Here is a 15,938-nt window from a genome sequence, read left to right on the forward strand (position 1 = left end):
ATGTGCCATTTCAGTCCTCAGGGCTAGAGCTTCTCATACGCACTTCCATATCTCGGCGTTCTTTGCTAGAATGTGGCGATTTATAAAACTTCTGCCTGTTTATATTTTTTTCTTGTCTAATGCTCCCTGTCATTGTCCACATTGCTCATCGATTTTCTCACTTTTTTTCACCTCCAAGATGACATTTCCCCTCCGTTGCTTCGGTTTAAGCTGCGTCAGCCTCATCATCGCCTGAGCTGACTCGCACGGGGACAGAAACACTCCAAACATGCGTTTGGAGCCCAAAGTTTCCTGGGCCATTTGTTCATTGGGCTAAAATGGGGAGGGGGATGCTTCATCAGGTTCCTTCCAGTCGCGATTGACTTGTGAGATCTTCTCGGCCAAGTGCAAACTGCCACTGCTGTTCACACAATGGAGCATTTCTACATTTCATTTGCCACATCAAAATGTCACTGGGTCCGAGGTTTTCACTGGCTCAAGAGTGTGGCTTCCTGACAATCTGGTGGAAAGGAAAAGGACAGCAAGTTCAAATTCACTGCTGGTGTAAACAACTTCAATTGAAATGGTCGCATTCTTGACATCAACCCAAAGACTGATTTGAAAAACGCTTGTTCAAAGGGCAGCCTGTTCTTCATCCTTTGTCTCTTCGTGCATTAGCCTGACTTAAATTTGACAACACATGTTACAGAAGGAAATATGATACTGGAAGTGGCTTTTTGCAGCATGTTATGTACCACAATGTTCCAGTGAAGCTCAACGCAAACTGGAGGAACAACATCTCATCTTCCGTTTAGGCACTTCCGCTCTCAACATCGAATTCAACAACTTCAGATGATCAGCTCAACCCCACCTCGACCCATTTTTTTTCATTCCATTTCATTTTACCACTTCTTTCTTTCTTAATATATATTTAAACCACCCCCCCCCCCCCCAAATCTTATCCACTTTTCCTTAACCTATCTCCTCTTCGCTTCCCCTCCCCCCACATCTACAGTTCATCCTCTGATGTTACTTTCTCTGTTGTTTGGCCTTTCACATCTTTTGTTCTCTCTGGGGACTGCCATTAACACTCTTTCCCCTTGGTTTCTGTGGCCATTAGCACCCCGGTTTCCCTGGGTTTCTGTGGCTATGATTCATCTTTCATTCTCACTCCACAGTATCAATATTTCCCACTTTCTCTGTCTGTTAGCTTTGACAAAGAGTCATCGGACTCGAAACGTTAGCTCTTTTCTCTCCCTATAGATGCTGCCAGACCTGCTGAAATTTTCCAGCATTTTCTCTTTGGTTTCAGATTCTAGCATCCGCAGTAATTTGTTTTTAGAAAGATTTCTCAACTTTTCCCACACTATAATAATGGCAACTTTGGAAAAACCAAATTGTGGCCACTTTCTGGAAAAGCTCCGGAAAATCCCCGATTGTTCCCTCGACCAATGAAGCAAACAGGAACATAAGACCATTCCTGTCTCAGGCACACGATCATGCATTCCGTCCTGCTCTGATTATGTTACCTTTGTTCATTGGCAGAGCTCGGAAAGATGAGGGCATGGAATCCATCCCTACCCCATTTAGGAAGCACTGTCAGAGGTGACTCTGATGTTAGACATTACACCCTGGTCCCATCTGCCCTCAAGAGGGAAAAAAATTAAAAATCCCATGCTACCATTTGAAGACCAAGAGAGTTCTTTCATAAACAGTACCATATTTAATGTTCAATATTCAACCAAGCTACCAAACCAGTTTATCTGGTCATTTATCCTGTTGCCTGTGGGAACCTTACTGTGCGCAAATTGCTTGCTATATATATATTTTAATTATTTCATGGAATGTGGACGCTGCTGGTAAACAATTGTTCCCCGTCCCTAATTACTCATTTCGGAGAGTGTTTGAGAGTCAGACATATTTCTTTGTCAGGAGCCACATGTAGGTAAGGACAGTGGATTTCCTTCCCTAAAGGGCATTAGTGAACCAGATGGGCTCACTAATTATGTTTTTAAATGAAGGGGCAATTTAATGTGGCCAGTCCACCTACCCTGCTCATTTTTGGGTTGTGGGGGCGAAACCCACGCAGACACGGGGAGAATGTGCAAACGGCGTGTGGTCGGTGACCCAGGGCCGGGATCGACTCCGGGTCCTTAGTGCCGTGGGGCAGCAGTGCGAAACAACATGCCATCCAGATGAGTTCACTAATGAACAAAAAGATAATCGGCAATTGTTTTATGATCAGGGGCTGTTTAGCACAGGGCTAAATCGCTGGCTTTGAAAGCAGACCAAGGCAGGCCAGCAGCATGGTTCGATTTCTGTAACAGCCTCCCCGAACAGGTGCCGGAATGTGGCGACGAGGGGCTTTTCACAGTAACTTCATTTGAAGCCTACCTGTGACAATAAGCGATTTTCATTTCATTTCATCATAATTAGACTTTTAGTTCCAGATTTTTAATTAATTCAAATCCACCATCTGCTATGGTGGGATTTGAACCTACAGCCCCAGAGCATTCCCCTGGGTCTCTGCATCACCAGTCCAGTGGCAATACCACTAAGCCACCACCTCCCCGTTATTACAACCATGAATACACCATTAGTTATAAAGTACATTAAAAACCATTTGTGTTTGTGAAACATACTCTATAAATGGAGATATTGGGCGGGATTTACCGACCACCGCGTCGCGTGTTTTCCGATGGGTGAGGCTGCACTCCAGCGGGATCTACTGGTCCTGCAGGACAGCACCTCTCGTTGCCAGGGAGCCCGTGCGTTGGCGTGAGACTGGAATTTCCCGCCAGCCTGAACAGCCGGTAAATCCTGCTCTTTATATAATTACAGATAATTGCAGATTGCCTTTTGCTTCTTCTTTCTATAATATGCAGACTACTTCTCATTGCTTCACACCGTCCTCCCAGCATCTTTCTTGCACAATCTAGTCTCATCGCCATCCATGTGGATCTGGTAAAATGGCCCCACCACGCCGGAATATTGACATGCAGAGGAGCCATCTCTATTTCTGCATTTTTTTTTCCATTACGGAAGACATTGCACAGTCACAAGGCAATCACTGTCGACAAGCTAATCGTAGGCAATTATCCACAGCCCACCTAAACCAGGACCTGGAATGGAGCCCCCCCCCCCCCCCCCACCCAGTACTTCAATTTGCATTTACCTATCCCAAGATTTTCTTCAAGTGGGAAGTAATTCAGCCTCCCCGACTGCCATTATTCAATCTGCAATCCTAGGAAGCAGTTATTTTGTGTTTGGCACAGACAGCGCATTTTATTTACACAGATGTCATTGCTGGTGAGGGAAGCCCCTCAGGGGAATCAATGGATTTGTTTTGTGAAGACCTTTACTCAGCCTCTCTTCACCCAACCTTTAAATTGTTGAAGGATTGTATATGCTTGTAAATGCAGGTATTGGATCAGTTTGTGTGTGGAAATAATAACTGCTGTTGGCAATGATAACGCTCAGACTGCGAATGACGGTATCAAAAAAGCACTCAGTCCAACCGTCACCATCGTCACTCCTTTGAAACCTGCAGATGGGGGGGGATTTACCGACCACCGGGGGGGGGGGGGTACTCCTGACAGGAACAAGGGAATTGTCTCCTGGATAGGGCACTACTTTGAGCCACACTCACATGGGACACTTATCGCACTGCCTGTGTTTGACGATCTTTAACACTTACCTGTCATTCATAGAATTTACAGCCCATCGAGGCCATTCAGCCCATTGAGTCTGCACCAGCTCTTGGAAAGAGCACCCTACCCAAGGTTAGCACCTCCACCCTACCCCCATAACACAGTAACCCCACCCAACACTAAGGGACATTTTGGACACTAAGGGCAATTTATCATGGCCAATCCACCTAACCTGCACATCTTTGGACTGTGGGAGGAAACCGGAGCACCCGGAGGAAACCCACGCACACACGGGGAGGATGTGCAGACTCCGCACAGACAGTGACCCAAGCCGGAATCGAACCTGGGACCCTGGAGCTGTGAAGCCATTGTGCTATCCACAATGCTACCGTGCTGCCCCAATGTGGGAGCTTGATGCAGAACCCCCATTAGTTAGGCTTTAAAGATCCACTGCCCCCCTTGCAGTGAGCACAATTTCTGGAAAGGACTGAATAGCAACTGAGCTACTCAAAAGCCTCAGCTGCTGCCATACCTCCATGACCATCTTCTCCTCTGATGGAGAGAGGGCTCCGGTCAATAGAATATTCACGACACCATCGTCACATTCATACAACAGTAAAGTTAATCGAAGCCATTGCAGGAGCTACTGGGTCATCTCACTCCTCAGCGGCACTAGGAATTAAGGCCCTTGACAAAGCCATTCAGATGAAGCTCCATCAAGTAGCCAAAAGCATATGCCCCCAGATGCACAATGTGGTTTCAGAGCAGGTGCGCCCCCAATAAATATGGTCTTCTCGCCACATTAGCTTCAAGAGCAGCGATCATCACTCCACACTGCTGCTGTGGATCTCACAAAAGCATTTGACACCATCAGCAGGCAGGCCTCTGCCAGGCACTGAAGAAAATCCGCTGCCCTCCCAGGCTTTGCAGTCTCATAAGGTCCTTTCATGATAACAAGCGTGGCACAATTCAGTTCAACGGCTCCATCTCGTGACAGGTTAAGGATGGGGTGAAGCAGGGGTATACATTAGTCCCAGCTCTGGTACCTTTTTCCTGCCCTGCTGACCTATGCTTTCTCTGTTGACATGGAAGAAGTGAACCTCCACACAAGATCCTCAACCTAACAAAACTGAAGGCCAAGGCAAAGTTTCAGCATGTCCTGATCAGGGAACCGTGTGCTGACGAATGCCGCACTAGTTTCCCAGGTAGAAGACCAACTCCAAAGGCTCTTGGCTCGTCTGTCCCACACCTGTGTCCTGAAGAAAACTGTAGTTATGGGGCAAGGTGCGGTGTCTCTGCCTGTGACCAGACTTAACAACACAGCTGAAAGCAACCAGCGAACCCTGCTGCCTTAGATCAATGGCGACAGTCAAGCTGTTTCTTGGGAAAGGCAGCCACTGACTTTGGCCGACTGACAAAATGAGCATGGAGACCTCACAAGCTGACCTGTCAGACCGAGATGTTTGTCTGTAAGCATTGCACACCTCAGAAGCCGAGACAAACCTGCACCTACCCAGAAAAAAGACTCCTATCTCCAGTGTCTATGACACTCTCTCAACACCACATGGGGAGATAGTCATCAATGAGGCAATCCTTTCTAGGGCGGGTATGCTGGCACTAGTCAAGCAAAGAAAGCTTTTCTGGCTTGGGCATGTGCACAGGATGGAAGACAACGATATCCCCGAAGATATGCTGCACGGGGAGGTAGCCCATGCAAAGAGACCAGCTGTGCACGCAAAGCTCAGACTCAAGGACACTAGTCAAAAGAGACATGAAAGCCCTCAACCTCAATCAGCGATCAATGGGAAACTCTAGCTGATGATTGATGCAAACGGCGACACCAGCCGAGGGCAGGACTTTGTCACCATGACAACATGTGGTTTCAGAAGCACCAAAGCAGGTGCCAGCCCTGCAAATGAGGTGTCAGCCGAGATCAACCCGCACCTCCAGCAAAGGACAATTTCACGTGCACACATGCCCAAGCCAGAGAAACTTTCTTTGCTTGACTAGTGCCAGCATGCCCGCCCCAGAAGGATTGCTTCCTTGGTGATACCTCATTTGCAGCGTTGGTAGATTTTCCTCTTTCACAATCGGCTTCTTCAACCATCAATAGAAGCGAAGGAGATGATCTCGCCTGACCTCATCAACAGTCGGAGCCTGCATTCTCATCAGCCATGATTGAATGGCGGAGCAGACTCGATGGGCCGACTGGCCTAATTCTGCTCCTATGTCTTATGGTCTTATGCCAATCTCGGTCGAACCTGTTGTATCCTAACTTACACATTGCTCCTGTGCTCACTGGTTGACACTGGCTCTTGGTGCGGCCTCAATTTTAAAATTCTCATCCTTCTTTTAAAATCCCTTCATGACCTCGCCCCTCCCTATCTCTGTAAATTCCGAGAGGCCCGAGCTCCTCCAAATCTGGCCTCTTCCCTATCCCCAATTTTCCACTGTGCCTTCAGCGACCTAGGCTCACCTCTCTTTGATTAACCTCTTTTACGCACCCATGCTAATGTCTCCTTATGTAGCTTGGTATCAATTTAATTTTGACAATTTACCAGTGAAGCATCTTGAGGTGATTTACTGAGTAAATTTACCCGTCAATTTAATGGGATGGCTCCAAACTTATTGCATAGCATCACATAGCAATGGTGAGGTATTAGGTTTGGAGAGAGAATAATGCAATTAGTTTGAGTTACAAAGTCATAAGATGCATGATTTTTATATTCATTCTGGAGATATGGCATTTATTGCCAATCCCCGATTCCCCTTGGGATGGTGAAAACTGTTTCCACAGTGCTGCTGAAAATTCCAGAACTTTGCCCCGTGAAGGAATGGCAATGTCCGTCAGGACATTCCAAGGAATGGCAATGTCCTCTCCAAGTCGGGATGGCTTTTGACTTGGGGGCTGGGAGCAGAGGATTATGTTGGGGATGATGTTTCCATTGCACATGCTGCCTGTGTCCTTTTAAGTTTGTGGCTTTAGGCTAAGAAAGTCTAATTAGCCCATCCAATCTCAAGCATCCAAAAACGATCCTCTTGCCAGCCATCCAAGGTTCTTGTCTTCCATCAGTCTTTTCACAAAAGAAAATCCAGATGCTATGTAATATGTACCTAAAGAAGAGTTTATTTGCATCAGTCATAAACATATCCAGATTTTGTGTCCTTCCCTCATGGTTATGAGTCAATATGGTGATCCAGATTTAACTTTTCTAAGCTGGCTGAGGTCTTGTTAATTACAATACAACGGGAGGGATTCTCCGTTCCCTCACGCTGATTTCGGAATTGGCGATTGGGTGGAGAAACCCTTCTGACGCCGAAATCGGGAGTGGGGGGGGGGGGGGGTGCGCCGCCAGTTTGACGCAGGTTTTATATCCTCCGAAATGCCGTCATTGCATTGCGCGCTGAACGCCATTGGGACGGGGTTGGCGCGTCACCTGAAGGTCTTCCCCCGATGCTCCACCTCCGATGGGCCAAGTTCCCGACCACGAGGTCAGCGTTCGGGAACCCGGCCTGGCAGCTGCGGACTTTGTCCAGCGCCACGATCGAGCGAGGGCTGGGGAGACTGGTGGGGGGTGGCCAGGGGGGCACTATCTGGGGGGGGGGACTGGTGGGGGGTGGCCAGGGGGGCACTATCTGGGGGGGGGGGGGACTGGTGGGGGGTGGCCAGGGGGGCACTATCTGGGGGGGGGGGGGGGCGGGGGGGGGGTGGCCAGGGGGGCACTATCTGGGGGGGGGGACTGGTAGGGGGTGGCCACGGGGTCACTATCTGGGGGGGGGGGGACTGGTGGGGGGTGGCCAGGGGGGCACTATCTGGGGGGGGGACTGGTAGGGGGTTGCCAGGGGGGCACTATCTGGGGGGGGACTGTTGGGGGGGGGGGGACTGGTGGGGGGTGGCCAGGGGGGCACTATCTTGGGGGGGGGGGGACTGGTGGGGGGTGGCCAGGGGGGCACTATCTGGGGGGGGACTGGTAGGGTGTGGCCAGGGGGGCACTATCTGGGGGGGGGGGAGACTGGGGGGGGGGCACTATCTGGGGGGGGGACTGGTAGGGGGTGGCCAGGGGGACACTATCTGGGGGGGGGGGGGGACTGGTGGGGGGTGGCCAGGGGGGCACTATCTGGGGGGTGGGGGGCGGGGGACTGGTGGGGGGTGGCCAGGGGGGCACTATCTGGCAGGTCAGGTCTGCGCATGGCCGGCGCCATGTTTTAAGGCGCAACCGCAGCAGATTGTCTCGACACGCATGTGCGGCCACGGACCCAGCCATTCTCCGGCCGTTTATATCGTGGCAGCCGGGGGTTTTACTCGGCGTGGCTGCCAGCCCCTCACTGGTCGCAGGTTCGGTGAGGGGTTGGTGCCAATATTTTGGGACTAAAACGGCACAGTTTCCCCGCACGTAGTCTCAGAAACGATGGAGCCAGCCCAACTTCGCTGAAGTGGCTGCAAAGAGCAGTCGAACACGCCAATAATCTTCCATCGTTCCAACATCACCAGTTTGACACCACCACTAAATGTTAAAATTCCCCCCAAACTGTGATTGAATCTGAATGGAATAAGGTCCCGGCAAACTTTGAAATTCAACTGGTTGGTGGTTTTAATAATGCAAATAACAACATTTTGTTGTAAGGTTAAAACAAAGCTGTTTTTAACAATTGTCGAAATAAGACTTCCGCCACCCTCCACCATCTAGTGGACAAGGGCAGCAGAGACCTGGGAATACCACCGCCTGCAAGTTCCCCACCAGGACACTCACCTCTTTACTTGGAAAAATATAATTGTTCCTGCACGTTCCTGCATTGAGTCTGCACGTCCTCCCCGTGTGTGCGTGGGTTTCCTCTGGGTGCTCCGGTTTCCTCCCACAGTCCAAAGATGTGCGGGTTAGGTGGATTGGCCATGCTAAATTGCCCGCAGTGTCCTAAAAAGTAAGGTTAAGGGGGGGTTGTTTGGGTTACGGGCATAGGGTGGATACGTGGGTTTGAGTAGGGTGATCATTGCTCGGCACAACATCGAGGGCCGAAGGGCCTGTTCTGTGCTGTACTGTTCTATGTCCTATGTTCGTTGTCACTGAGTCAAAATCCTGGAACTCCCTCCCTCACAGCGCTGTGGGAGTTAGCTTTGTTGAACAGATGGCTGTGGTTCAAAGTAGGGAGCTCAACACCACCTTCCCAAGATCAACTAGAACTCAATAACAAGTATTGGTCTTGCTGGTGACACTCGCATGCCTCAAGAATTAACTTTTATAAAAAGCTGTTTTTACTAATTAATCATGAGACAGATGCATGCAGGGTGTTTCAAGGGGATCAGGGGTTATGGGGAGAAGGCAGGAGAATGGGGATGAGAAAATATCAGCCATGATTAAATGGCGGAGCAGACCCGATGGGCCAAGTGGCCTAATTCTGCTCCTATGTCTTATGGTCTTATGGTTTATTTGCATGTCAGTCTGCAGGCTGAGAGAATCTAGTCTACATTGTGTTATCCCTGTCCTTCGTTAATGACGAGCTCCCCATCTTACTGCTGAGTTTAATTGGATTGATGCATGGGGGAGACAGATTTGTCGTCGCAATAATCCGATGTTAAGTGGCAAACTGCTGGAGGTTATTATTTTATTCATTCACTGGATGTGGGATTCACTGGCATTTGTTGCCCATCCCTAATTGCCCTTGTGAAGGTGGTGGTGAGCCGGCATCTTGAACCGCCTGTAGTGTAGGTACACCCACAGCGCTGTTAGGGAGGGAGTTCCAGGAATTGGTGTTGCCATGTGTCTGCTGCTCTTGTCCTTCGCGATGGTGGGTGTGGTTTGCTTCTGTGAAAAACTGTCTTCATGAATGTTCCCAGAGTCAATTATTCCAAACCCAAAAGAATAAACTCTCCCGAAGATTGGTGGTCTGAAAAGATCATGAATTCCTCTGCTCTAGAATCGCATGGACCTCACAGTAATTAAATTGCCGAGAGACACTTTAAAGGTGCTCCTGCTAAATCCCGTCATCCAGTTGTGTGGAAATTTTGACCACGTTATGTTTATCGATACATTCTATTTTTAGACAAGGTGGCTATCAATTACCGGCAGCCACGACCTGTCTTTATACTTTCTCTGCCCGACCTGACAATCTGCCATTTTCTCTTCCCAGCCATTTCCGCTAGTCTCTTCCTCTCGGTGGCTGTCCAAGCGAGGTGAGCTGATGGGATTCGTCGAGGACACAGGGATATTTTCCAAACGCATGTCAAAGCAACAAGTGTATTTCTTCCTGTTCAACGATGTCCTTATCGTCACAAAGAAGAAAAGGTGAGCTGGCATTTCCCTTTTTTAAAAATAAATTTAGAGTACTCAATTCATTTTTTTCCAATTAAGGGGCAATTTAGCATGGCCGATCCACCTACCCTGCACATCTATGGGTTGTGGGGGCGAAACCCACGCAAACACGGGGAGAATGTGCAAACTCCACACGGACAGTGACCCAGAGCCGGGATCGAACCTGGGACCTCGGCGCCATGAGGCAGCAGTGCTAAGTTGTCCGGAGTTGGCCTTTCCTCGCTCATTCTCCCTTCTCCCCTTTCTCTCATTAACGTCCCCCTCTTGTGCCTTGCCCCCCCCCCTCGTGCCTTGCCCCCTCTCTTGTCTTGCCGTTGTCTAGCCTTCCCACCCTCGCGCCTTCCCGCTTTCTCGCCTTCCCAGCCCTTCGCCTTCCACCCCCCTCGTCTTCTCACGTGTATTGGCTCGCTTGTTTTTGGTTCTATTGTTTTTTTTTATATAAATTTAGATTGCCCAATTATTTTTTCCAATTAAGGGGCAATTTAGCGTGGCCAATCCACCTACTCTGCACATTTTTGGGTTGTGGGGGCGAAACCCACGCAGACACGGGGAGAATGTGCAAACTCCACACGGACAGTGACCCAGAGCCGGGATCGAACCTGGGACCTCAGCGCCGTGAGGCGGTTGTGCTAACCACTAGGCCACCGTGCTGCCCGTTTTTGGTTCTATTGTGACAAACGTAAAGATTGATAACGTCTCGCTTGCTGTGCACAGGATAGCAGCATCATGGGTCTTCACAGGAGCATTACCAGACAAAATGTGGAACCGGGCCTCTCAAAGAGCTATGGGGGCATGTGACCAAAAGTTTTAAGGAGCTTCCGAAAGGAAAGGGGGAGATGTGGAGAGATTTAGGAAAGGAATTCCAGAGCTTCAGACCTGGGCAGCTACAGGCACAGGAGACAGGTATTGGAGAAACACAAATATTTTTTCTTTGTTCCTTCGCAGGACGTGGGCATCACTGGCAAGGTCAGCATTTATTTCCTGTTCTTAATTGCCCTCGGACAGATTGGCTTGCTCAGCTCTTTCAGAGGGACAGTTAAGGGTCAACCACATTGCTGTGTGTCAGCAGTAACATGTAGGCCCGACCAGATTAGGAGGGCAGATTCCGTTCCCTGAAGAACATTAATGAACCAAATTGTTTTTTTACGACAATTGACGATAGTTGCCGTGGTCACCCTCAATTTTAAAAAATAGATAAATTTAGACTACCCAACTCATTTTCCCAATTAAGGGGCAATTTAGCCTGGCCAATCCACCTGCCCTGCATATAGAATATAGAACAGTACAGCACAGAACAGGCCCTTCGGCCCTCAATGTTGTGCCGAGCCATGATCACCCCAATCAAACCCACGTATCCACCCTATACCCGTAACCCAACAACCCCCCCCTTAACCTTACTTTAATTAGGACACTACGGGCAATTTAGCATGGCCAATCCACCTAACCCGCACATCTTTGGACTGTGGGAGGAAACCGGAGCACCCGGAGGAAACCCACGCACACAGGGGGAGGACGTGCAGACTCCACACAGACAGTGACCCAGCCGGGAATCGAACCTGGGACCCTGGAGCTGTGAAGCATTTATGCTAACCACCATGCTACCCTGCTGCCCCTATCTTTGGGTTGTGGGGGCGAAACCCACGCAAACACGTGGAGAATGTGCAAACTCCACACAGACAGTGACCCAGAGCCGGGATCGAACCTGGGACCTCGGCGCCGTGAGGCAGCAGCACTAACCCACTGCGTCACCATGCTGCCCGTGGTCACCCTTAATGAGGCTAGCTTTATATTCCAGATTTATTAATTGGATTCAAATCTCACCAGCTGCTGTGATGGGATTTGAACCTGTGCCCCTAGACCAGTGGCCCGGGCCCCTGGATTGCCAGCCCGGTGACATTACCACTACGGCATCATCTCCCTCTCCTGGAGGGTTGAGTCTAACGTACGGCTCAGCTGTTCACGTCCTGAGCTTTCAAGGAATGCTGAATTCAACCTTTTCAATCAGTCGCACTACCCATGATAGTGCAGAAGAAAGGGTTAAACAGGGCAATGTTTGTTTATCTCCACTCACCAGAATCGTTGGAGCTTGGCTTTCCAAGAAGTATTTCTCAATTGCTGCTACCTGCAGAATAATAAGAAGCATGCACCCCGGGTTCAGCACACAGCGCTTGAGGGAATTTTGGGGAATTGTTTAACAGCTGATAGTTTTCTTGACCTCGCCAAGAGAAGGAAAGATTCTGCTGGGAAGAGGGAGGTTAAAGGGGCCGTCTGTCACTTTAGTTTTAAATAGCTGAACACATTGAGGGGAAGACTGTTGCTGCTGAAGGTTTGCTGGCCTGTTTTCAAGTGAACGCTGTAAAGATCCAGCACAGATCAGAAGCAGATGTTTTGCAGCAACCTGGAAAGCTGACAGATGTGTGTGTCCTGACTGTCACTTAACTGCAGAGCACGGGCGTTTCCCACTCAGTGACAAGCCTAAGTGCAGGGTTTGTAAGAACCGGGTTTTGTAATGGCTGGTGGCTGACTGCCCCTCATTTGCTCAAGGTTGCTGATGCCACGGCATTGCAAAGGCTGCAGCGATGACCCAACTGTTGGCTGCCTTGAGAAGGTGGCGTTGAGCTGTAGCATGTTCTGACGACGTGGCCTATCCGATCTCCAGAGATTATAGCCTAACTCAGGTAGTTCCTTCAGAACACTTTATTACCCCTTTATTACAGAGTAGGTGTAGCTCTCATGAGTACAGACTGCTCTCTCAAGAATGTAAGGCACATGACGACTGATGTCAGTGTTACATCAAGGTCTATGTCATTCATTACCATAACATTTCTATTAACGCCGGTGTGCGGCACGGTAGCACAGTGGGTAGCATTGTTGCTTCACAGGGCCATTCGGTGGCAGAGTGTCCATGCCGTCGGACACGCCGTCGCGTTTCACGACGGCGTGAAGGGGCCGCTGGGAGTACCGATTCTGGCCCCTACATAGAACATAGAACATTACAGCGCAGTGTAGGCCCTTCGGCCCTCGATGTTGCACCGTCCTGTGAAACCCCTCTAAAGCCCCTCTACACTATTCCCTTATCGTCCATATGCCTATCCAATGACTATTTAAATGCGTTTAGTGTTGGCGAATCCACTACTGTTGCAGGCAGGGCATTCCACGCCCTTACTACTCTCTGAGTAAAAAACCTACCTCTGACATCTGTCCTACAGGGGGCCAGCACGGCGCTGGAGCGGTTCACGCCACTCCAGCCTCCCATCCCTGCGCGAACTGTGCGCCGTGGGATCCGCGCATGCGCAGTGGCGCCGGCGTCAACGAGGACATGCGCAGTGGCTCCGGTGCCAACCCGCGCATGCGCGGTGGCCTCCCTCAACGCGCCGGCCCCGAAGCAACATGGCGCGGGAGTTCCAGGGCCGGCAGGTAAGAAAATGGGCCCGGGGAGCGAGAGGTTGACCCGCCGATTGTTGGGCACCCCCCCAGGATTGGAGCCCCCTCCCCCTCCCCCCAGCCCCCCCCCCCCCCCCCCGACCCTGGGCGCAGAGTTCACGCCGGCTGCGACCAGGTGTGGACGGCGCCGGCGGGACTCTGCCTTTTTAGAGCGGCCGCTCAACCCATCCGGGCCGGAGAATCGGCGACCCGGCCGCGTAGAGCGGCCCACAACCGCCGCCGCACCAGACGCGCCGGCGCCAATGGCGCCGATTCTCCACTCTGCAGAGAATCACGTGCCGTTGTCGGGTCGGTGTAGCGCGGTTACGGGGATTCTCCAGCTGGGCATGGGGCTGGGAGAATCACGTCCATGCTGTTAGGTGAATTGGACATCCGGAATTCTCCCTGTGTACCCGAACAGGTGCTGGAGTGTGGCGACTAGGGGATTTTGCCCCTAATGCTCCGTAACAATATTGCAGTGTTAATGTAAGCCTACCTATGACACTAATAAAGATTATTATTCACATTACAATTAACTTTCCGCTTGTTGCCGCTGCAGCCCTTGGGGTAATTTATTAAAAATGAATTTGCAGGATGTGGGCGTTGCTGGTTAGGCAATCTTTTATTGCCCATCTCTAGTTGCTCTTCAGAAGCTGGTGGTAAGATGCCTTCTTGAACCGCTGCAGTTCCTGAGGTGTAGGTACAGCCAATGTGCTGTTGGGGAGCAAATTCCAGGAATTTTACCCAGCAACAGTGAAGGAACGTCAACATATTTCCAAGTCAGGGTGGTGACTAACTTGAAGGGGAACCTCCAGGTGGTGGCGTTCCCAGGTGTCTGCTGCTCTTGTCCTTCTGGATGGTAGTAGATGTGGGTTTGGAAGGTGCTGTCTGAGGAACCTTGGCAGGTTCCCGCAGTACATCTTGCATGGCTGCTACTGTTCGTCGGCGGTGGAGGGGGTGAATGTTGTGGAAGGGGGAGCAATCAAGCGGGCTGCTTTGTCTTGGATGGCGTCAAGCATCTTGAGTGTTTCTGGAGCTGCACTCATCCAGGCAAGTGGAGAGTATCCCATTAACTCCTGACTAATGCCTTGTAGCTGGCAGACCAGCTTGGGGGGGCGGAGGTCAGCAGTTAAGTTGCTCGCCGCAGGATTCCTATTCTTTGACCTGCTCTGTGTTTTAGCAGTGGTGATAGGTGGGGAATTCAAGTATATTAACAATAGGAGACGGCCATTAAACCTCTCAAGCTTGCCCCTTATAGTTACAACATGGCTGTTCTGGACCTTAACTCCCTTTAGTCACCTTAGCAACATTTCTCTTGACCGAAGACAAATCTCTGTCTCTAAAGTTGCAATTGTCCTCCGGCTTTCACAGACATTTTGGGGACTTAGAATTCCAGATTTCTACCATGCTTCCTGTAGGGATAATGCTTCCTGATTTCCCTTCCAAATGATTTGGCTCAGAGAATGGCACTCCATTCAGGTTTGAACCGGCCAACACTTTAACTCACCATTTTCTCGGTGGAATGGTGGCCGAAAGAGTTGAAGGAGAAAAGCTGGAATAACTGAGGTCACAACAGACTGATGGTCCGTCTTTTTGAGAATGTGATTCAGTCGTGTGATGGAACGGGGAGGCACGGCTTGAGCAGCTGAAACGGCCCATTTACAGAAATCAGGAACTAGGAGTATATGGACCACCATATACAAGGGAAGTAGAGGGAGAGGAAGCTTCTTTGGTCTCTGTGGTCTCCGATCTCACTAGAGTGGTGTACCTGGCCATAATAGGCGGTGAATTAAATGAAAATCGCTTATTGTCACGAGTAGGCTTCAATGAAGTTACTGTGAAAAGCCCCTAGTCGCCACATTCCGGTGCCTGTCCGGGGAGGCTGGTACGGGAATCAAACCGTGCTGCTGGCCTGCTTGGTCTGCTTTAAAAGCCAGCGATTTAGCTGAGTGAGCTAAACCAGCCCCTGGTCCAAGTTGGATAATACCACTGTAAAACCAACATATTGGGACGTCAATGGGCTGGTTTAGCACACTGGGCTAAATAGCTGGCTTTTAAAGCAAACCAAAGCAGGCCAGCAGCACGGTTCAATTCCCGTACCAGCCTCCCCGAACAGGCGCCGGAATGTGGCGACTAGGGGCTTTTCACAGTAACTTCATTGAAGCCTACTCGTGACAACAAGCGATTTTCATTTTCATTTCAACGTACTGTGCAAGAGCCTTGTGCTAAATGTTGGAGGCAGCCTGTGCTTTCTGTGAAGCAGGGGGCCCTGAACATTGACCACACATTTCCCATTGGGAGCAAGCCAGCAATCCTATATATTTGTGACCTCAGTCTCGGAATTAAGTTCAGAGTTTGGAATTTGGCTTCTGCAGTAACGTAACCATTCATCAATCCTCTTTGTCTTCTTAAAAGAAGCTCGCCCAATGGTGAACAACGTCCATTCATTATTTTACTCTCTCACGAGCTGCCTTTAATTACTTTGAATGTCTTTGCATCTGTTTCTTATTGCGCTTGGCTGTGGTGCTTGATAAGGCCTCTTGGCTTAGCAGGATAGCATTTTCCCTGCTCAAAATTA

At 50.1% G+C, this 15,938-nt stretch overlaps 1 protein-coding gene across 6 annotated transcripts in view; it reads left to right on the forward strand.

The window, feature by feature from the left end:
- Positions 1 to 15,938, forward strand: part of LOC119976102 (rho guanine nucleotide exchange factor 26-like) — a 233,576-nt gene that overhangs the window by 169,589 nt on the left and 48,049 nt on the right. For all 6 annotated transcript variants that reach the window (XM_038816267.1, XM_038816268.1, XM_038816266.1 and 3 more), the window contains one exon: positions 9,756 to 9,910. In XM_038816267.1, coding sequence (XP_038672195.1) covers positions 9,756 to 9,910 — 155 coding nt within the window. The remainder of the gene's footprint in view (positions 1 to 9,755; positions 9,911 to 15,938) is intronic.

This window comes from Scyliorhinus canicula, chromosome 13 (assembly GCF_902713615.1).
Source record: "Scyliorhinus canicula chromosome 13, sScyCan1.1, whole genome shotgun sequence".
NCBI classification, from domain to species: Eukaryota; Metazoa; Chordata; class Chondrichthyes; order Carcharhiniformes; family Scyliorhinidae; genus Scyliorhinus; species Scyliorhinus canicula.